Source organism: Dromaius novaehollandiae, chromosome Z (genome assembly GCF_036370855.1).
Source record: "Dromaius novaehollandiae isolate bDroNov1 chromosome Z, bDroNov1.hap1, whole genome shotgun sequence".
NCBI lineage: Eukaryota > Metazoa > Chordata > Aves > Casuariiformes > Dromaiidae > Dromaius > Dromaius novaehollandiae.
Window position 1 is genome coordinate 68,104,939 of NC_088132.1, and position 23,624 is coordinate 68,128,562.

Consider the following 23,624-nt stretch of genomic DNA (forward strand, 5'->3'; position numbering starts at 1 on the left):
ACAGCTTTAATAATGAAGCCCTTGAACTTCATCTCAGCCAAAAGAAAGACTTGGACTCACTAGCCCTGTGCAAGAGCTGAGACCTACTGAAAAAAAAAAAAAAAATCAGAGTTCTCTTCTGAAGAGGGTGTGCGTGTGTCTGTGTGTGTGTGTGTGTTTGTGCATGCACACACGCACGCTTGTGTTCCTGTCTTCCCATCCACATTTCATGAGGACAGATAAGCTCACAGGCAGAGATGAGTCAGAAGATGTTTTCCCCTCATCTTTCCTTCCTCATGAGAGTTGCAAACTTAGTATCAAGAAGTTAACGCCTTCCCTCATGAACATTTTAACCAAAAATAAGCTACCAACAAAGAACGGGAAAATAATTTTAGAGATTTCTGATGAAAAAAGAACCTTTTCAAGAAAAACTGATGACTTGGATTTTGGTATTTGGTTTATTCAGATTTACTGTAGTCGCAAAAATTTTTGACTAACCCTATTCAAAGGCCAAAGCAACCTCTGTCCTGAATTCAACAGGTAAAAGGTTCATCCAGATCAAAATTTATCCTTTTATTTCCATTAGCATTCTTCCTATTCCTAGAACAGGAGCAGCACTTCCTTCAACAGCAAGCACAAGACAATTTTCCCTTGAAGGAGAAAATTCACTGAACAAAAAAGGAAATAAAGGGGCCAAGTGGAACAGAGCTATTTTTCAAAAAATGAAAATAAAAAATAAAAAGTCTGTTCCCCTCTTTGATTCTCAGTGCAACGACTCCATCATAACTGGGGTAAGCATGAGCTTTCAGACCTCTGCAATCTGGACTGATAGAGTCAGAGAAAAGAACAACAGATCATAAAGTATGAAGACTTTGGGGAATAACTAATTCTCTCACCTTTAAGATGATGGAGAGAAGGAGAATGAATCCAAATTTGAAAGAAAAAACTATGAGAAAAAGGAAGTAGAAGTGTACCAAGACAAAGGGAGCTTTCCCGAGGGAAAGCAACAGCTCTTGTTGCCTGTGACAGTCAAGAGAAATGGGATAGATGAGGATAAGTTCTTAGTTATAACTAAAGTGTTCACTGAAGTTATCTAGCATTTCTAGTTCTTCCTAGAAGCAGCATATGCACTGTTTTTCTGTGTTTAAGAAAAGCAAAAGTAGATGACTATTCAACCTAACCTTCTGCCTAGGTTTGGCTGTACCAAAGCTCATTTTCCTGCTCAAGCCACACCTATATCCCCTATCCCAACTTTTTACATTAATTAACCTGGAATAAGTCAGCAAAATAGGCATATTTCTCACCAGAATTATTGTTGCCAAATGAAAGACCTGTCCACACTAGCAGAATTTGCTCTGAAACAAAGGAAGCCTTGCTAAGTCTGGCTGCGAGCAGGAGCATCCCAAGACAGGCTGCCTTGCAAGCTCATCACCTAGCCCTGCAGCCCATGTTTGAGGCAGGGGAGAGGGCAGGTGCACTCCTCATTAGGAGTGGGGGCACAACACTGTTTTCCAAAGTGTGGAGTGTCTTGAGCCACGTGGTGCAATGTGTTAACTCCCTGAAATGCAGAGAATATTTTTTTCTTGCAAGAGATGCCTGGAGAAAATGTTTCTGGCTGCTTTTCAAGCATAAAGGATAATCCAAACATAAGCATTTATCTGTGTCCCTAGATACACTTAAAAAAAGCACGTACAAGCTATATGTGTATTTATGGTTCAAACAGCACCTTTCTTCTCAAAGAAGATGCAGAACGAGTGCGATCAGAAACCATTTGACCCACACAGCAATGCCTACCTTTGGTTAAGGAATGAATTCCAAGCTTCACTTGCGAGAAGTTCCCACTCCCTATTTCTCCTCTGACTCGATAAAATCCAATCCTCTTCCCTAGGGTTAATTCCTTCACCACCTTTTCATTGTGGGACATATCCCGGGTTAGTTTCTCAAATGGGGTCAGCCTGTGCTGCCTGCCCTCTTCGTCTCCTCCGTAGCACTCCACGCGCCCATAGTCCTCTCCGCTGTCCTCACGATTCCACCTGGTATAGCGGTGTTTTCCAAGACTTCCTCCATTCACATACCCTGTTGTCATAGTCCGCGGAGTAATCACTTCCCCATTGAACGAGATGTTCCCATAAAGAGTTTAAATGAAATAATATACAATCCTCGACATAATGGAAATCGTGACAAACTTAGCAAAACAAAGCAGCTTACTGCACGTCCAAGGACCAGTTTGGATATGGCTCCAAAACCAAATCTGGCATATCTACATATTGCAGTTCTGTCCAAAAAATCAGGCATAAAATTGAAAGCTATTTATGTCCATCTCCCACTGACAGATATAGTGTGTCAGGATCCTCATCTACGAGGTAAAAGAGGCTTTGCCATTAAAGCTGTAAACTGTTTATGCACAAAAGCAATGGGTTATTCACATTCTATGCAGTATTTTTGACACAAATGCATATCATTTCACACTTCAACATTCAGGCTTTAGCTTGATGCCCTGAAAATTAACTCAATAAAGATCAGACTAATAGCTTAATAACTGCTTTAAACAAATCCAGATGCACTGAGATGATTTTGAATAGCTGACCTTAAAGGTGTAGTAGTTCTTGATTTTGGTACCAGTCCAAAAGCTGAATGTAGGGTTTTCCTTCGATTCATTCTTCAGCCTGTGAGCTTGTCACTGTGCCTTGGAAATGGCTGATCTCGCAGCCTTGCTGCAAGAAGTTTGTTGCCTTTCTGTTTCCTTCCCATTGCTGGTTTAACAAAGCAGCTCATCCTGGAAAATGATAGGAGAAGTATAATCTATGCACCAGGCAAAAGAAACGCTGCGCCTCAGTATCACTGAAGTCACATGGAAGGACAATACAGGATTAAGTAACTGCAATGTCACTTTAACCCTCCTTTATTTAGATGAGCTTTCTTTAAAGCCTTGAGCCTTCTCAAAATTTTGCCAGACACATGGTGTTCCTAAGCAGAGGGATGAAGAAAGTCCTTAAAACCTTTATATAACAGCCACACATTTCACTAAACGAGAGCACACTACACATCACCTAGTAATTTAACTCTATTTGGCAACACATATAAAGAAATGTGTATTCTAAATAAACAAGTAATCATTTACCTTGAAAACAGTGTAATATTTTTTCTTCTTGACCTGCTGGTAACCTTGTCAGATAGGAGTTTGATCAGCAACTGCTAATCATGCAAGTGCCTGCTAGAGTGCAGCGGGCTGGGCCTGCAAGCTCTGCAATACCGCGAGCGGTGGGAGAGCTCACCCCTCATGCTCCCAGCCTGCAGCACCACCCCTACGCGATCGGTGAACGTGGGAGTCACCTCCCTGCCTCCAGATTCACCAGATGCAGCGAGATGGCATTAGACTGATCACTTGGAGCTTAGGGAAGGTAGACAGTCACTTAAGGTACCGCAATAGAAGAGGGCATGTGATACTGCCAGGTGGAGCTGCCTAAACCTCAGGTCTCCTGCACTGGCGAGAACAGGAGGAGAAGCCAAAGGCACCGTGGAAGGGGAACAGAAAGGAAGCTGGCAACGTATTTCATGAAATGGGAGTTGAAGTGGCACAAAAGCATCTGCTCTCATCGAGCAGCTCCCCAGAGCGAGGCTGAGGAAACGGACTGAGACCATGGAAAGCTGCATTTAGCTCCTTGTCCTGAAACGCCTGTGAGTGATTCTGGCAAGTTTCCTCTACCTTTCCATGCCCTGGACTCGCTGACAGCTCTCCCTGGGGAGAGGGGAGCCTACCGCAACTCACCGCTCCCAGGTTTCAGACAGGCTGCTGAAGCAACAGCCCTGAGCAAGGAGCTCACCTCTCCTCACAGTCGGAGTATGGGAGGATTCATCATCTGTCCTAGCTACTTCTCTGAGGCAAGGACTGCCTCTTATCATTTGTATTTACAACGCTGCTTATGATTGAAATCATTTACAACTGGAATGGAGTGAGAATACAGTTGTTTCATGAAGTATCTGAACTCATTACTTTTTTTTTTTTTTTTTTAATTCCTGTTTGAACGTTACATATCAGATACTTGTCAAATGGCTACAGAACCAGAGGCTATTTCCATGGGTGGCAGAAAAAATATAAAATAATAATTAGATCTTGGATGGATCATGCAATATTGTGAAATCACCGGAAACAATCAATGAATACAGAGAAAAATGCTGTGAAGCAAATAGTTTGTAAACAGTGCTCAAAGACACAATATTCATATTTTATTCTCTGGATCTAAATAGAGTCAAAACGCTGAGAAATACTATATATATGCAACAATTATTGCCTGAATCCTGAAAATATTACTAGAGAGACTGAGTGGAAACCGAACTTCTGAGTCTTCAGGATTCTCCCATTAACCTGGCCTCACTTAGCACCAAATGTTCCCTCCAATGTCATTGTTTGATACCACGGAATAAACACATACCTGGGGGGGTGGGAGGAAAACTAAACTAAACTAAACCTAACAGTCCGTATTTGTTTTCCTTTTTCCATCTGGGGAAAGGGCAGTTTCTTGCAGGAATTCCTAAGTTCTGGCCTGTAGTTGTTTCAGAGACATCTTTTAAACAGTTTAATTTCACGATTTTCAGGTGTTTTAGATAATAAAAACATGTTATATGAACCACGACTGTGTATCACAATCAATTTTTACAGAGACAACAGCCTGTGAGACCAGGGCTGTTGGAAACCCCTAGTTTACTAGACACCACAGTGGCTGACATACTAGAAAGTCTGAATTCTGATCCTGTACTGCTGTTTAATTTTGAGGAAAACCACATCAGCTGAGTTTGTCCATATGAAAGACCTGGAAAACTCTGTGAGCAATTGTGGCGGACAGATGAATGAATTTTTTGCCTTAAACATTTCTTGGTGCATGGGGTGCAGGCAGGCCATAACCCCAAACAAGCCATCTGTCCCTGGCGGAAACAGGACTGGGCTGCTGCGACCCCCGAGATGGTCTCCCTGCGACCACCCGGGACACACCGAGCCTGCACTGAACGAGACCACAGTCGGGCAGAGACTTTGGGATCCGTTTTTAGCACAACTTCTATAAAACTTGCTTGGCATGAGTGGCTAAATTTGCTGAAGCCTTAGGCCGCACTCCCTAGTTTGGTGAGAAAGGGCCCCAGAGCTGGTGCAGGCAGGAACGATAAGGGAGTTACCAGCAATTTGCATTCCTGTGCACTGCTGAAACAGTGCTAATTGCTGGAGTTACCACCTCTTTGTCAAGACCTTGAGAGATGATGGTGGGACCCGAGGAAGGAAGACACACCTGTAGGATGGAAGACACACCTGTCGGCAGAAACTGCAACAGAAAAGATAAGGGAGAAAAGAAACAGCCTGCCTAGGAACAACGATGAGATCCAATAAGGAGCAGGAGACCCCAGACTCAAAAATTACTATTGGTCTGAACTACCACGTGGGGGGGTGGGAAACTTAATTTGAAAAAGCTATAATTGCCCAGGGATCTCTTTGTTCAGGGTCCCTCTTTGGAGGTACCCAGCTCGAGCTGTAACCACTGCACGTGTGTCATTCCGAGCTAACCTAGGGTCGGACCCAACTCGAGTTGTAATTACTGCACGCGCACCACCAAAACTTACACCCAGGGTGAAGAGGACCCACCTACCACCAGACGGGAGCCCCCCCACTGCCGAGACTCCCAAAGGAAGAGGACCAACAGGACGCCGCTGGATCCACGGGTGGTGATATCTTTCTCTCTCTCTCTCTCTCTCTCTTTCCCCCTCTCTTTTGTTGAATGTTGGTAAGATCTGTTTTGTCTAGCTAGTTGCAGTATTCGCCATTGAATTATCCTATTTGACCACATGCCTTATCTTTGTGTTAATAAATCTTAAAACCGGTTGGCTGGTGTCGTTTCACCTTAATTCAGTCCAAGGGCATCACGAACTTGGTCGTTTGGCCCCAAGGGGAGGGAGGTCGTCCTGAACGACTCCTTTCGGGCCGCGACATAATTGGCGTGGTCGGCAGGATGCCCTTGAGATACTGAACCTACCAGAAGGGACCAGGGCCCTTAGCGTGGCCCCTTCCTTGGGAAGTGCCTGCCAGGAGCGGGGACAGAGGATCTTGTTGTAAAGATCCACACTGGGTACGTGAACCCACAGTAGGCTGAATAATTTGGAGTACAGAGGATCTTGTTGTAAAGATCCACACTGGGTACGTGAACCCACAGTAGGCTGAATAATTTGGAGTAGTCTCCTTTTGTGTTGTGTGATAGTTGTTGTTGGGATCGATTTGAGGATCCGACAATGGAGGATAATCCTCTCTTTGAAAAATTGAAGGGCTATAAAGCCCTGCCCTCTCTTCCTGGCATGGCTTGGGCCCAAAACAATTGGCATGACTCAAAGGCGGTGGCAGATAGGATCACTCTTTTGGCAAAGGAACGAAAACTACAAACCTGGAAAGGAAAAGCAACAGTTTGTGCTGTTTTAGGGGCGGCACTAATTGCTGCCCAGAGGGAGAGGCAAGGTGATAAAGAGACAATTGAGTCCTTGCAAGAACAGATAAGAAACTCGCAGAGTCGAGACAAAGAGACAATTGAGTCTTTGCAAGAACAGGTGAGAAACTTGCAAAGTCAACTCGCTGCTGAGCGCAACCATACTCAGCGGCTTCAAACAATCTTATCGGACTCATTAGACCGAGAGAGAATCCTGCCGTCTGAACTGGAAGAAAACAGGCGGGGGTTTGATGATAGTGAACTGGGATTCTCGAATTTGGCAAAACTAGACGGAAAACAGGCATCTGATCTAAAATCCATATATCCAATTAAAGAATTAGAAGAGAGCAGGAACCTCTTTTATCCTGGAGATGGGAACGTAGTAATGAGACCCTTGATTAAAACTGACACCATTGATAATGGTCAAGGGGGTATTCAACAACATACCACGCGTATTATCCCCTATTCCCCTCAGGACTTGGCTAAAATACAGGAAAAATACTCCCGGGGCTCCTGGGAAACTGAAACTGAGTATGTGTGGAGAGTCTCCCTCACTGGGGGGGATCGCATTCTGCTGAGTGAAGATGAGGCTAGAGGATATTGGGGACCCGGAGTCTTCCTAACCACAAATGATAATAGGGAACCATGGTCCTTGACCCAGAGGGTAGCCTACTGGGCAGGAGGATTAGACCCAATGGAAAGAGGAGACCCTTTTTCTATTAAAACACCCACAGCGGGCCACATTTTGGAAAGCGTGCAGAAAACTGCTTGCCTCCAATTGATGCATGACCGTTTGCTGCTTCCGCAGCAGCCCTCCCCCATGCAGTGTGTGGCAGACCCCGAGAGGTTACATCCTCTGATCAGGGGACTTCCTGATGCTTTAAAGCTATATGCTGTTCAGCTGCAAGACCGATTACGAGCTCTCCGACCGAGGGGAAGGGGAGGCTCCCCTGACATGACTTGGGGGGAAGTGGCACAGGAACTAATTAATTACGGAAGGCGTATGGGGTTCACTGGCCAGGGGGAAACGAAGCATAAAGCAGAAATAAGAAGAGTTGAGGAAGGTGGGAGGCAACATAAATCGCCGCGACCCCCACATCCTGGGAAACCGGTACGGGTGTCGGGTAGCAGGAGACAATTATTGTGGGCAGAAGGCATTTCAAAGGGAATTCCCAGAGAAGTCATGGATAGGTTACCAACTCCCAACCTGGAAAGTTTGGTAAGAAGTTGGGACAGGATAAGGGGAACCCCATCTTCCTCAAATCCCAAAGATCCTGCTCCCTTATCCCAAGAACCTAGAGTAGTAACCCCGTCTGCACCCCAGGAAATTGATCTGATTGATTTTAAAAGCCCGGAGTCGGGAAAACCCCCCAAGCTGTCCCTTTTAAGTGAGCCCGGGAACGGCCAGTGGGTCCACTTAAGGAGGCTCACAGAAAACAGCAGAGGAGACTTGTTGATAACTTTCCCACTAGGGCCCTTTAAAACTCCAGTTACTTTCTTAGTAGACACTGGGGCCCAGATATCAGCTCTTCGGAAGGATATTGCTGATAACAATGGAATAGTGGCCGATAAGAAACCAATCTGGGTCACTGATGTTTTTGGTAATTCTAAACCACAACCGACAGCCTGAATTAAATGCTGGCTGCCAGGTGATGAATCTCCAGTTGAAACCACAATGATACTAGGAGATTTGCCAACAAATATTATGGGACTTGACCTACTAAAAGGCCGTACCTGGGTAGACTTGGGAGGAAAAGAGTGGATGTTTGGACTCCCTGTAGCCTCGACGAGGCTGCTTCAGTCAGCACCCGCACTTCCTCCTTCAAAAATAATCAATGTCAAACCCTATGCTCTGCCATTAGGAGCAAGGGAGGGAATTGCCCCTATAATAACTGAATTACGAGAACAGGAGATAATTATTCCCACTCACTCACCCTGTAACTCCCCTGTGTGGCCAGTCTGTAAACCAAACAGAAAGTGGAGATTGACAATTGATTATCGGCATCTGAATAACAATACAGGCCCACTGACGGCTGCTGTGCCAAATATTGCTGAATTAATAGCGACTATCCAGGAGAAGTCCCACCCCGTGATGGCAACAATCGATGTCAAATACATGTTTTTTATGGTCCCTTTGCAGCCTGAGGACCAAGAGCATTTTGCCTTCACGTGGGAGAGACAGCAATACAAGTTCACTCAACTACCTCCGAGGTACAAGCATCCCCCTACGCTAGCACAAGAGCTCGAAACTGTCCCCATACAGGTGGGAGTCAAAATTTATCAATACACAGACGGCGTGCTCATGGGAGGGAGCCAGGTAGAGGACGTTGAGAGAACACAGTGCAACATTATTGCTCACCTAGAGCAGACAGGGCTGACAATTCCGTCTGAAAAGATCCAAACTCCCTCCAGTGAAGTAAAATTTTGGGGAATCTGGTGGAGGGGGGGGATGACCTGCATTCCCCCGGATACCCTGTCCTCATTAGACTCAATTAAAATGCTGGAGTCCAAAAAGGACCTGCAACATGCTCTAGGGCTGCTCGTATTTTGGAGGAAGCACATTCCTGATTTTTCAGTTATTGCCAGGCCATTATATGACGCTGAAAAACAGTACACTACGTGGGAGAAGGGGATGTTTGTAGTCAGCCTCACCCTAAGGGAGGCTGAATGAACTATTCGAAAGCAACCCATAGTTCTCCAAGGTCCGTTTAAGGTGACCAAAGCGGTCCTGGCAGGGACCCCGCCCCCTGACGGGGTGGCTCAGAGAGCCTCTGTACGAAAATGGCACACACAAATACAGCACTATTGCAAAATCTTCTCCGTAACAGAGGGAGCTGCTAAAGTTTTAAATATACAAGATGAGGCAGACTTGAACAAAGAAACCCCCCAACTCCCCTCTGTAATTCTAGTAGCTCCCCCATTTTCCAATCAGATCCTAAATGCTTCCTCAAAGCAGAAAGGGAAAACCTGGAGATACCAGGCTGTGGCACTGCAAGTGGGGACTAAGGAGCAGATCATTACAGAGGGAGAGGGCAGTGCGCAGGTGGGAGAGCTGGCTGCAGTGTGGAGCGTATTCCAATGCAAAGGCCAGGCTACCTCCCCTGTACACATCTACATGGACTCATATATGGTGTTCAAAGGCTGCCCGGAATGGCTTCCTTTTTGGGAGCAAAACTGCTGGGAGGTTAATAGAATAATAAATATACTTGGAGAGCAAAAGATGCTAGTGGGAAAACCCACAAGATTCACACAAAATGGATTATTGCCTCCTTCTGACCTGAGGAGTGAGTTTGTTCTTATTTATGTTTTCAAGGGTGGTGGTCTGACCAAGATGCACCTACTGCTCTGGACCATCCTGATTCAAGGATGCATCCACGAGGGCAACGAACGACCACTCCCTCTACCTTCCCCCAACTCATTTAATCTCTTCGAGAACAACGAGTTCATGTTGCTGGTGAAAGCAGTAAGCCAAACTTTCAATTTAAGCCACTGCTGGGTTTGCGGAGGACCGCTAGGGTTATCAAGCTGGCCGTGGACGTCCACATCCCTCACCCCAGACCAGTTCGTAAGCGATTACAGCGAAACCGTGGACGACATGTGGGATGACAGTGGGACCTGGCCAATTCAGTTTCCAGCCATGGAGCAATATTGTTTAAATCGTACCCAGGAGGGAGGGATCGAAGTGGGGGAAAGTAAATGTCGATGGACGCTCACTCATAAGCCGCTCGACAAAAACAGGAATCTCCACCTATGGATGTGGCTCAATGAAACGGGGTGTCATCGGGGACTTGAGGGATACTGGTCAAACAAAAACAAAACTTTAACTCTCCAACGACCCAATTATCCCCCTTACAAGCAAACCTGCAAATGGGAAGGCACTTCTGGGGCTTGGTATTATACCGGCCAAATAGGTGATGGGGCAACCACATTTTTCAGCCCTCTGGGCGACAGAGACACAACTTACTTTCAATTCCCACCAGGGATAAACGGGCCATTTGCTCAGGGCATTGGAGCTAAGAAGGGGCATTATTGGATCTGCAGACACACAGCATATAAATTTTTACCCGCGGGGTGGTCGGGAATTTGTTATACAGGGATTGTCAGACCTTTGTTTTTCCTTTTACCAGAAACAGGCGGACCTTGGTTAGGCATAAAAGTATATGATAACCTCGGAGACAGAAGGGTTGCCCGTAAGACGCGATCCATTAAGATAGATTTGGGTGAGACGCAAAAATGGGGAAATAATGAGTGGCCTCCTGAACGAATAGTTCAACATTACGGGCCTGCAACCTGGAATCCTAATGAACTAATATCGGGGGCAAGAGAACCAATTTACAACCTAAAAGTGGCTCTAGAAATTATTACCAACAAAACCGCTGATGCAAAAGATCTTTTAACTCTGCAGTCCCAACAGATGCGCACGGCAATCCTTCAGCACCGCATGGTTTTAGACTATCTGTTAGCTGAAGAGGGAGAGGTGTGTGGGAAATTAAATATTTCCAACTGTTGTTTAGAAATAGATGATGTAGGTGAGGTAGTTCTCCAGTTAACCAAAGATATCAGAAAAATAGCCCATGTCCCCGTCCAAACCTGGAACGGCTGGAGTGGCAATTTGTGGTCCTGGTTACCGGGGGCACCGTGGGTGAAACAGTTAATATTGTATTTGTTAGGTGCAGTTGCCGCTTTAATGTTTTTACCTTGTACAATTCCTTGCTTTGTTCAATTAATCCGACATGCAATTTGTTCCTACCACCTCACCCGACGGCATAAAGAAAATCTGTGCCATCTATCGGCCACAGCCAACCACAGTACCCATCATTTAAACCCATTCCCAGTTTACCCTGAAGGAGGAAATTGCATATTGACATCCATACCGCATTTGCCAGCTGTTATACCTGTTGTAACAATCACTTACCTTCGTTAACTCAATTCTGATGTGTGTTCTGTGAAGTTAAAAGTTGCTAAAATTGTTAAAGCATGAGCTTGCATTGGGCAACACCTCTGTGTAACCACTGTTAAGCACCTTTTACCTGAACCTGTATTGTTCCTTTTACTCTTCCCATGACTTGTTCTGCCCTTTCTATACTTCTTTCTGATATCTCTCTCTCTATCTCATATCACCACTGTGGATGAAGGCCATGAAGACTTCAGGAAGGAAACGTACCAATCAATGTTTAAGTCACGGGGTGGTGTGGTGGACAGATGAATGAATTTTTTGCCTTAAACATTTCATGGTGCATGGGGTGCAGGCAGGCCATAACCCCAAACAAGCCATCTGTCCCTGGTGGAAACAGGACTGGGCTGCTGCGACCCCCGAGATGGTCTCCCTGCGACCACCCGGGACACACCGAGCCTGCACTGAACGAGACCACAATCGGGCAGAGACTTTGGGATCCGTTTTTAGCACAACTTCTATAAAACTTGCTTGGCATGAGTGGCTAAATTTGCTGAAGCCTTAGGCCGCACTCCCTAGTTTGGTGAGAAAGGGCCCCAGAGCTGGTGCAGGCAGGAACGATAAGGGAGTTACCAGCAATTTGCATTCCTGTGCACTGCTGAAACAGTGCTAATTGCTGGAGTTACCACCTCTTTGTCAAGACCTTGAGAGATGATGGTGGGACCCGAGGAAGGAAGACACACCTGTAGGATGGAAGACACACCTGTCGGCAGAAACTGCAACAGAAAAGATAAGGGAGAAAAGAAACAGCCTGCCTAGGAACAACGATGAGATCCAATAAGGAGCAGGAGACCCCAGACTCAAAAATTACTATTGGTCTGAACTACCACGTGGGGGGGTGGGAAACTTAATTTGAAAAAGCTATAATTGCCCAGGGATCTCTTTGTTCAGGGTCCCTCTTTGGAGGTACCCAGCTCGAGCTGTAACCACTGCACGTGTGTCATTCCGAGCTAACCTAGGGTCGGACCCAACTCGAGTTGTAATTACTGCACGCGCACCACCAAAACTTACACCCAGGGTGAAGAGGACCCACCTACCACCAGACGGGAGCCCCCCCACTGCCGAGACTCCCAAAGGAAGAGGACCAGCAGGACGCCGCTGGATCCATGGGTGGTGATATCTTTCTCTCTCTCTCTCTCTCTCTCTCTCTCTTTCCCCCTCTCTTTTGTTGAATGTTGGTAAGCTCTGTTTTGTCTAGCTAGTTGCAGTATTCGCCATTGAATTATCCTATTTGACCACATGCCTTATCTTTGCGTTAATAAATCTTAAAACCGGTTGGCTGGTGTCGTTTCACCTTAATTCAGTCCAAGGGCATCACGAACTTGGTCGTTTGGCCCCAAGGGGAGGGAGGTCGTCCTGAACGACTCCTTTCGGGCCGCGACAGCAATGTCAAGTGCCATGTACAAGCTACAAACTATTATTTAAGTATATTTTGATGGGCAGTAACATCACTTTACCAAAGAACAGTTATAGTTCACAGCTATATTCTGACCAAGTGGCCTGACTGCTCAAGAGTGGCAGGCACGTACAATTAGCTCCTTTTGCCCTTGCAGGACAAACACAAAACTACTACTAATTCAAAAAAACCCGGATGCTCTGGATAGCAAAGTATCATGAAAGTCAGTCTATTCAGAATCCTAGGTGAAATGATAAACCAAATTTGTGCATGCGTGTTATTAACAGAGGGAGAAGTCACACAACTAAAGACCACCTTCTGCAAGAATTATCTGGGCCTTTGCGGTTAATTAGCTGTACGAAAGGGCTGCCTGCATAAGGAGGATTTCTTTCAAACAGACCTATGTAATTCCCTCCTGGATACACTCACTAAGGGCAAAGAGAAGCCGGCTAACACAGCGTATGTCAAAGTTCAGCCTCGCAGAGACAGAAATATCACAGGAAAATGCCAGGACCTTGTGGGGACAGAGGAGCCCACAGAAAGGCAAAATTGCATTAAGACCTTAGCGCACAGCTCTTCCACAATCTCCTCCTGCCAAATTTTTACTGGAGTCCAGCGGGCTCAGTTTTAGAGCACAGCCTACAATTAATCTCCCTTTCAGGCTTCCCGCTAATTGTCAGCCCTGCAATCTCCTGGCATTTAGCCAACCGGCTAGGCTTTCCCTGTCTTTTAAGATGAGCTATTCCAGTATTCCTGGAGCCAGCAGAATATATACCGTCTATTTATGGCCTCGGTTCCTTCCTGTTATTTAAACCAGTAAAATGCACCCCAATATCATACAAAAGGGCACTTTTTATAAAAGGAAACAATAAACCTAAGAGAGAAGGGAGAGACACTAAGAAAATCAGAAGTCATCCAAATACCATGAAGAAAAATGATTTGTTTGTCCCCAGTCCGGCTGACTGGTGATCTGAAAAACCTTGGGAGAATATAATAACTACCTAAATTATTTATCATTTTAAAAAACAGTAACAAGGACGACAAACAAAAAACACACTACAAAAACCACCGCAAGACAGACGTCCTAAGCCAGCATTGTTCTCATTTGACCTTGTTATTGAAATATTTCCAGGTACTGATGTCCTGGCCCTGTTCTAAGAAGCACTAAATACCCTCAGCCTTCAGCTGAAGGCTCAGTTTAAGCCCTACATCACAGATTTGAGGAAATTTAAAATGGATGGAAAAAGCAGAAAACCAAAGGAGAGATCACCAGACATACAAACTTTGTTTCCTAGATTCCCATCTTGGCAGGTAAATAGAAGTGACCTCATTTTAAGGAGCTTTGAATACAACACTCAGAAATCTACAGTCAGCTAGAACAGGCAGCCCTAAAAGCATTGCGCTTTGCAAATCAGGTCACTTTTATGCAGCCTCTCTTTAAGTATACTAATTTGGTTTTTTTCTTTCCCCTCCCTGAAATTGGAGCAGTTCCTGTTCCAATGAATGGGAAAGAACTCACACAGGACACCCGCCTACTCTACGACTCTTCAGAGTAGAAGTTTTTAATGAGGATGCTATTGGACGTTGCAATAAATTCACCAGTCTCTCCTTTTCGGCCCCTCTGCTGTCTAGTTTGAGGAGAGCAGGATTTTGGCAGTATTTCCTTAGGGAGGGGATTAGCTCGATTTGTTTGATTGCTCCTGTAGGATGGCTCGGCTCTTTCGTACTGCAGTATATTTACTGCGAGCCAACTGTGGAACTGAACTGAATTTAAAGTAGCACAGCTTTTTTTCTTTTAAGCAATTAGTAAGAAAATATTGATCCTTCTTTTCATCTATAGAGTTGAAAGTTCAGTTATTGCAAAAAAATAGGAGCACTCTAGTATATTTGTATGTTTTGAAGGTCTACCTTTTATAAAAGGTGAGAGCCCAGCAGAGCCCACAAGACCTGTGTCTGTGAGCAAACACACCACAACAGCTCTCCTGTGCAGGCACATAGCACGTTCATTTATACAGGGAAAGGAATAGCCCCACTTCAGTACCTTTACTCAAGTAATATTGGTTCAGTGCACGGCGGCTGCTGTGGCCAAAGAAAATCAATGTTTGTCCTGAGCACATTTTTTTGATTTGAATAAAAAGCACTTTTCAGTGTTATTTCTGCAAATGCCAGGAAGCAGCGTGACTACGTAAGATAAACACTTCAGAGCTTCGTATGAGTAGTTAAATAAAATTCAACACACACAATACAGCACAGCTACAGACTGAATTCAGATTTCTTTACGTTCCATACTGACGTAGGAGGAAATACTAGCAGAGCTCAGCAGTGACTGTGGAGAGCCTCCAGGAGCAACTAGTTCTTTCTGCCCATGTCTACATGCCACCGACTACATCCCAGAATTATTACTGTTTCTTAGCATAGCACAAAGTTATCACTCTGCTAATTATTGTTTGATCAAAACCAGACATGATCAACATAATTACCTTATAAATAACCACCTTATAAATACCTTTGATTTTCCACAGATGGAAGATTAACATACACAGCAGATCTGGCTAAGGCAATTTAAAACAACACTATACACTTTTAAAAACATGAAGGTACACCCACACATGAAGGTACACCCACACAGGTATTTTACCAGATGCAAATAAGATTTGATTAAGCTGATGAAAGGGGAGACAGCCCCTTTATAGCAGAATGAACATAAGCTCTATTTACTTTTCCACTTAAATGAAAGCCTATTTGTTAAATACAACATATAAGCCACAATATTGTGTTATAACACAATGACTATAACGTACATCACAGTCAGTTACAGCACTCTTTTCATTACCTCATTCAATGTGTTTTAGATTGGAACAAGACATGAAGGCACCGACGTATAAGCAACTATGTACAGGTCACATTATACCATTAACTTTTAAGCAGATCTTCCAACAGCTGGACACAGTACCTAGAGAGTTGTCACCTCGGCCTCCTCCAAGAGCTTCCCAGTGCTGACACACAACAACCTGTTTACACAGGGTAACTCCAAAGTCACCGTGGCAAACTGTGCCAGCCCATCAGCTGCAACAAAATCAAAGCAATCTCATCTCCTAGGCACATCTTAGGCATACACACCACGGACACAACAGCACCTTTGAGACAACAGAGTGAATAGCAACACTAACAAAATAATGAAAGACCATGGACTTTATTATCTTTCCCACTGCATGCTATTTGATGACACAGGGCACAAACACCTTTCAAATGGCTTCCATGCAAAAACTAGCTTGAAAGCCACAGCCTCTTGGGGCCTTGGCCTTCCTGCCCCCTTGCAGGCTACTCGACTTACAAACTTGCACTTTGACTTCCTGCTCCCAGCACTGCTAGTGCCCTGGACAAGCTCTTTCTCTGCTCCCAAGTCCAGAAACAGGGAATGAAAAAGAGGTTGTACCTAAAATTCCTGAGCTTTAGGGTACAGAGTGGCCTCACGCTTTCAAAATCCATGGGTCATGGCGTCGGTACCTTCAGCACCCACTGCTTTGTGGGTTTGTGCAACAAACTTTCCCTGCAGCCCCCCCCAGCACCAGTCACGCTGCGGAAAGCAGCGGAGGGTAACACGTCTGACTTACAGCTCAGAGCTCAGGCTGGGCGAACTTGCCCTGCTGAAACGCTGCTGCTGTGAATGCAGTGATTCATTGTGCGCAGAGAACTGCTGCAAAGCCTTCATGTCCTGAAAGACCCATTTGTGGTTTGAGTGGGTAAACGCATCTGGTTTTGGCTCTCTGCGAAGTGAATGAATTTCATCCTGAATAAGTGCAAATATGTTTCAGAACTGGAAAGAAATTTTGCTCTGATCTATTTGCTGCATCACTACAATGCAGGGAAACAGACTGCTAAAGAATGAAGCAAAGATAATTAAGATTCTGGAATTTTTTTCATCTACTTGCACACAATTGTGCAAAATATCATCAAATAACAATAGTTAACTCTGTAATGTGTTTTGCATGATCTCATGAATACTTAATAGTGCTTCAGTGATTTCCCCCCGCCTCCTAACCTTGGAAGATTTTTGGCACGATCTGAGTTAAAGCAGACTGCAAAATTCATCTTGACTTTCAGCAGCTGAAATAATTACATCATCTTGATTTGATAGGAAAGAGAAACTACATCCATCGTGTTACAGCACTTGATCTAATTCACGCACAAGAACAGCTATTAGCAAACTCAGTGCAACATGCAGTGAATATTGAGGACTGATGTGGGAGGCAGACTTTTGGCAATAGGTGTTAACAGTCTTGCCCATGAAGGGAGCTTGCAGACTATTCCTGATGTTGCAGGAGCAGCTGCAGGGCTGCTGCAGAGCTCTGTCGTGACTTAGAGGGACAGTCCTTTTCTGTCAGACCCAAGACATTCGCAGGGCTTGGAGAGCTCACTGGCTTCCAGCACTGATTCTGTCCAGTGACCAGTGGAGATGAACCAGTCCTGTTCTGCCACCCCATGCCAGCCAACTCATTCAAAATGTCAAATTCAAAGCTTTCCCCATTTAGGAAGCAGCATCTTAAGGATATATATGCACACGAAGAAAAGTCAGTCCAGCTACCAAACAAAAACATCAACTGTATAAAACAGCAGCAATACGCTAGATACAATTATCCTCTTGCATAACTGAAGCCAAACTAGGAAGCCTCACCTTGATTACGCTGATCATGTCGGGGTGCGTGACCTCTCTGGAGCAGATGTTAGCCTGACTAACCGATGGCACGAAAGGCTTTAACCAAGCCACTGGGGATGCGTAGTTCAGCCGTGACTCAGCACATGAGGCTTTGCCCAAGCTACCTAAAGTCATATGCGGCACACGGGGTCTAGAAATCTCATTCATTTATTCATCTCCTCAGCCCAGGATGCCCTGCTATATGCCTAAAGGCAGCAGCTCAACAGTGGATATGCAAATGTTCAAAATTGCTGCTCCAGCAACATCTGCACAGGGATCAATGAACCTCACGTGCAATTGAATTTCCCTACCGAATAATAATTGTCAGAGCTTTGCTTTTTAAATGTTAATGTGACTCTTCTGCTATGAAAATTAGAAAGACACCACCAAGAGAAATATTACATGATTTTTCAAACACACCTACTCTGTTAGTTTTACCTATTTGCTCTTAAAATGAATGGTGAAAAACGCAGAGACACATTTTTCTGAGAAGCACTTCTGTGCCATAGAAATTTTAACAGCACAGGGTATTTGTTTTGCAGATGTCGAACCTTCCAAAAGATACCAATAAACATCCAAGCTGCTCGTCAGAAAGTGTTTTGGTTAGATCCAAATTCCAGTGAATCTGGCAGGAATTATGTCATTAATTTGGAGAGTGTGGGTTCAGGCCTTCATTTCATTTTTTTAAGTTAGCTTCCCTCCATGCTGATCAGGTCAGAAGGGAAGTGCATAAAGAAAATACAGACAAGAATATTCCCTTTAGCCGTTACAGTCACCCACCAACTGCAAAACAAACAAACAAAAATCATTACAAGAGAATGTATATTCCCAGGACCCTGTCTTGGCTGGAGAAAACCCTGACCACTCAAAATGTATGCCCAGGTGACTTATAACATCTGGATCATCAACTGAAGCCATAAGCAATTCAGATTTTCTGCATATGCAAATCCTGCAAAGTTCCTCCCTAAACAAAACTGTCTTCTACACATGGATTGACTAGGAAATTCAGGTCTTTTAGCAACTTTTGAGCCTGTTTCTATGAATGTTTATTTTTTAGCAACATCAAAAAGGAGGAGGAAACTAAAGTCACAATTGATGCAATAAAATTGTATTTTTAGCAAATATACAGTTTCTCATTCTGCTTACCATTCTACAGAACTGAATGTTGTTGCTTCAATCACTACTACTATTTTGTGCAAAAGTGGGACCAAACTCATCAGCAATACCAGCCTGGACTTCAGTAACTACGTGACAGATATATTTGATCCACAGCATTTGAAATGAGCATTGCTGCAAAAAGATCAGAGTGGGCAAGCCTCTCTCACAGGGGTTATGAGCCCTATGAGGGCTAGTGTGGCCACCCTTTTAGGACAGTCTCTATCAAACCATTGCAGTCACTATTTCAGTAAAAAATGAGCAGCTGGAGAGAGAATCTTAGTTTTATTTCCCATTGAGAAGCAGGAAAAACTGTGCAAATGAAAAAGGAAGAGAAGTATCCTTTCTTCTCAATTTCTGTGAGGTTTCATTTTGTAAAATAAGTCAGTTTAAGACTGACATAAGCATTTATTGCTATACAATTGCTTCGTAACCCATCTGCTTCCATACTCTTACGAGCATTCCTGCAGTCGGAAATACGTGCACAGGGCCCTGCAACTTCTGCAGTCTCTCCCCCCATCAGAGGAAATTCCCCCATTCTCCCCATTACCCACATCTCATGCTATCCCTCTGCACTACAGGTAGAACTTCATCAAGTGCCTCCAAACTCACCAGAAAGACTGACATCTGCATATTTTGGATTAATCCTGCATTCATGGATGGACCCCACTCAGCACAAGTCACACTGGTGGTAGATTTTAGATCCATACAAACTCCCACATTTATTTAGTCCAACTTCCTTCTCTCCAAGAACAGGCAGAAGAAATAGAAGAAAACCTCTCACAGATGTGCCATAATCTGTGATCCACCACTAAAATATCTCTTCATGGTCTTTAATAGATAGTCATATGTCCAGGGAGTCCTACCAATTTGCTCACAGAGAGCCACTTAACAGGTAGGGACGTCCCATTAGGCTGGGATGGCATAAGGGCCCTCATCCACAAGGCAGTATCTGTACCAGCATCTGCAGCACAGCTGCAGCTTACAGGCCTGCTGTGCTACTGACAGGCAGTTAATTAAATACTGATAGCAGAGGCTGTAAGCACAGACTCACCTTTCCACTCTCCCACTTGTGATCTACTGAGAGGCTGTACTAAGCTCTTGCACGAGAGCAACAAGGAAGACTGGTGGCACAGAGACCACTGTACTGAGACATAACCCCGAAGTCCCAGTTGCACTAACTCCATAAATTGGGCATGGCCCAGCTAGTAGAATCTAACATCAGATCCACAGTCCACAAACCATATGGGGATTATTAAAGAGAAAATAAATGCACGTCAGTCAACATAATACAAACTATACCACACTAGTATGTTAAGGCCTGTGAAGCAGAAACTAAAATATGAACAAAAAAGGATGCCTTTTATCCTTTTGCAACATTGCATGATAAAATAGCTAGAGACAGAATTAATTACCCTTTGAATTGCTCAGAAACTCACATTAAAAAGAGACAAAAGAAGGCATTTATTAGCAGAACCCATTGATTTTCCAGGTCTTTGAAATACATGGTAGGAATTAATTTGAAGTCTTACTGTATTTTGAAATACAATTTACTATCCCAAAACTTTAACCTGGCCAGTCTCTTTTAATTCCTTTCCTGGGGTATAATGCAAAATGGTCAATTTGCCATGGAATTATTCTTCCAAGATAAAAATAACTCTCATTAAACATGCATTCTAAGGGAACAGAGATACAATAAAAATCTTTATTAGCCTTTTGAATAATAGGACAAAATTTACATCTAATTCAATTACTTCACTAGAAATGAATTTGACTCATAGGCTTTCAGTGAAACAAATTCTCTGGAAAAAGAATGCTATAGTAAAAAAAGTAAGAAGCAGAGAATTGTCTGAGTCCCTATTCAAATCACTAAGGAAGTCATTATTTAGTTATTTCTAGAAAATGACTGTATATTTAAGCAGATATGCATTGATAAGCAGATGGTCTGCAATAAAAATTTTACTGCAGTGATGTAAAGAGAAATATAGAATGTTTTTTCCATATAAAGGATACACAGAATGTTCTGTTTTGTATTGTATATCATAGTTTTCTTTCACTGTTTCCCACTTACTTATTAGAGGGGCCCTAACAACTACAAATAACTCTATTTTGTGTTGTATAATCAGCTCAGCCTTAGAGGAAAAAAAGAAAAAACAGGAATTTAAAGAGGCCTATTTAATAGCCTAAAATATCGAGACAGACAAAACCTGTAATGGATCTCATTAATAAGCAGTCCCAAAACCATTCTCAGGAAAGATTTCAAAATCTAAAAAGAAAACTTTTCCTGTAGTTGGGTTAATCAAGTCTGATCAGATGACAAATAAACCTATTTTAAGGAAGTAAGTTTAGTTGCATCAGTATATATGCTCTCCTCAAAAGCACTCAGTAATAGAAGATTGAGTATTCATTTAGTAAATTTTAAATGAATCTGAGCAGAAGATAAGCAGTTGTTATTGTTTCCCAGAAAGGTATTTGAAAAGATATATGGGACGAGTTTTTTGAAACCAGGATCTAGGGAAACAGTCTAATTACAATAAGCAACATTCAAGACAGCCTACTGCTGAATGAATGGTTCCCTCAGCTAAGCAAGGGATACTAAGCCAAGCGAGACATAACACAAATCTCGAGTTCCATTTTTTAACCTGGCTTTCAGTGTTGCAGCTGAAAAGGCATAAATCCCACTAAAATAAACTTTGTTCTTAAGCTTGACTGTTATTTGAGCCTGAAAAGTTGTATTTTCTCTCAAAGCAACATCAGCAAATAAAGCGGTGTGTGCAGAAGAGCCTGTACCCTAACGCATATTCAGGTGACTCTTGTCCTGCTGCAGGGATCAGCAAGGAGTCTGTGCCTGCCCTCAAACACTGGCAGCTCAATACCCCTCTGACAGGGAAAATGCAGAAGAGGAATGCTCAGAGGTCCAAGCAGTTCACAGCCCATCACTGATCCACTGAAAATCAGAGTAATACCAAAAGTTTCTCTATCCCAAATCCCAAGAACCATCCTGCTTTGCATATCACATTTGAACAGCAAAAGCTTTCCTGTCTTGAATGAGACAACATTCACGTTAATAAACTTGGCTATATTTAATTATTTGCTCCTACTGAGATTAGTCAAGTATCTGGTTTTAGAACACAGATTATAATTACAATTGTCAAACTGAAGACTTATACAAAGTTACTTCCTTAAGAAAGAGTAAAGCAAATCTGATATCCAGCAGAATTAGGAAAACACATTCTTTCAATTTAATTTTTCTAATTAAACCCACTGGAAAAGGAACTGTTATTCCAAAGATTTTTGGAACTGCTAAATATATATCATGTGGCTTTTGAACAACCATACAAAATACCATAAAATTTACCACACAGACGACTATAAAATATCTCAAAAGCTAAGACAGATGATGCTCATTAACATTTTAACAAAATAAGACACACAACTTTCAAGTTTCAGGACCAGATTTTGACAAGGTTTCAAGAATGAAAGTTAGGAACAAATCTAACTCTATGGTATTATATAGACACAAATTACATCCCTTGGTTTCATAAAGTGTAGGTTCACTGATAAAGCAAAAAGACAAGATACGCTAAAGTAGAGTATAAAATAATTTTAGAACATCTTTAATCCACATTTCATTCTCTCCTTCCCTACAAACATCCATTTCCTCCCATGCCAGCACTTACTTGAAATCTATACTTTCAGAACCCCTGCTCACATCACGTGACCCAAACCCCCAGCAATATCCAAAAATTGAAAGGTAAGGTGCTGCAAATTCCTTACCTTTTCTCAGTTTCCTCCCTGAAGAAATCTGCAGGAAAATTGCAAAAAGGAATCCAGAAGTGAATCTGAGAATGGAGGCACAATCATGTCAGTGCAGCAGAATTTATAAGCTATTCCTGTTTGACTGAAGTTCTGAAATAGCAATCTATTTTTAAGTAGATGATAATATAATGCTTCTAGCATTTAATTCACTGACTAATCCATCCTGGATTTGCTTAATGCTCTGCCTCTTTATAGCAACCTTCTATCGACATGAGGAAAGGCAGCTGCTTGAGTGCAGCAGAACCCAATGAAAGGAAAAAACCCTCTAGTTTCATTTTCTTTGTAAAAGAAAAAAAAACAGGAAAACAACTAGTGGAACCAGCTAGTAATTAGTGTTGAAAATCTGTACAAAATCACAGTATTATAAGATTGTGTGCTTCTTTAATGGTGATAACTGCTGAAGCACACTAACAGAAAAATCATTTATTATTAAACTACAAAATACATGAAAGCTATTTCATGTATTCCCAAAGCTGGGATTTTTGTCAAGAAGCTTTTGAAATTGCCGTTTAAATGGTATTCACATGCAATCACAGAAAGACATCCTGAGAGCAAAGCTGACTTTAAAACAAAAATATTTTACTACTACTTTATAACGCTAAAGGCAACACTCCTTACAATGACACAAGCAGTTCAAATGGCTGCACATTTAAAAAACAAAGTTATAGAAATTGCTTACGTTTTTAGGATTGCGTTCGTGAATGAAGGAAAGTGTGAAGAAGAGGTACGAAAGCACGGCCTGTTCAGATTTCACAAACTAAGCAGGTTAACACATGGCCAGCAAGACAAAACGAGACAAGACGTTCACATTATCCTGAAATTGGAAAGAGGTACAGCTGGCAATCCAGAAGGTCACATTCCCTGCGAGACACAAGGTCAGCGCCTTGGTCAGGTGCCGGACAGGACAGCAGCCCAGGCACACTGCCCCCAGCCTTTGGCAATAAAAGGCCACGTTCCCAGACAATGCCCCACCGATGAGCTCAAAGGGACTGTGGCAGCCCTCTCTGGAGAAGGGCACCCTTCCACCACCTTGATTATTAAAAAAACAAAACAAAAAAACCCCAACATGATAAAGAGTTGTAAACTCAAGATTAAAAAAATTGTTCTTCACAGCACTTTACAAATGACATTAAGTTGATTTAGCACTACAGACCTAAGTCAGGCAAC

At 43.2% G+C, this 23,624-nt stretch overlaps 1 protein-coding gene across 1 annotated transcript in view; it reads right to left on the minus strand.

The window, feature by feature from the left end:
* LOC112992472 (serine/threonine-protein kinase NIM1-like) overlaps positions 1-23,293 on the minus strand; it is a 29,941-nt gene extending 6,648 nt beyond the window's left edge. The window contains exons 1-3 of the mRNA XM_064502485.1: positions 23,137-23,293; positions 22,416-22,480; positions 1,774-2,755 (exon numbers count right to left, since the gene is read on the minus strand). Coding sequence (XP_064358555.1) covers positions 1,774-2,065 — 292 coding nt within the window. The 5' untranslated portion in view covers positions 2,066-2,755; positions 22,416-22,480; positions 23,137-23,293. The remainder of the gene's footprint in view (positions 1-1,773; positions 2,756-22,415; positions 22,481-23,136) is intronic.
* Positions 23,294-23,624: the final 331 nt, after the last annotated feature.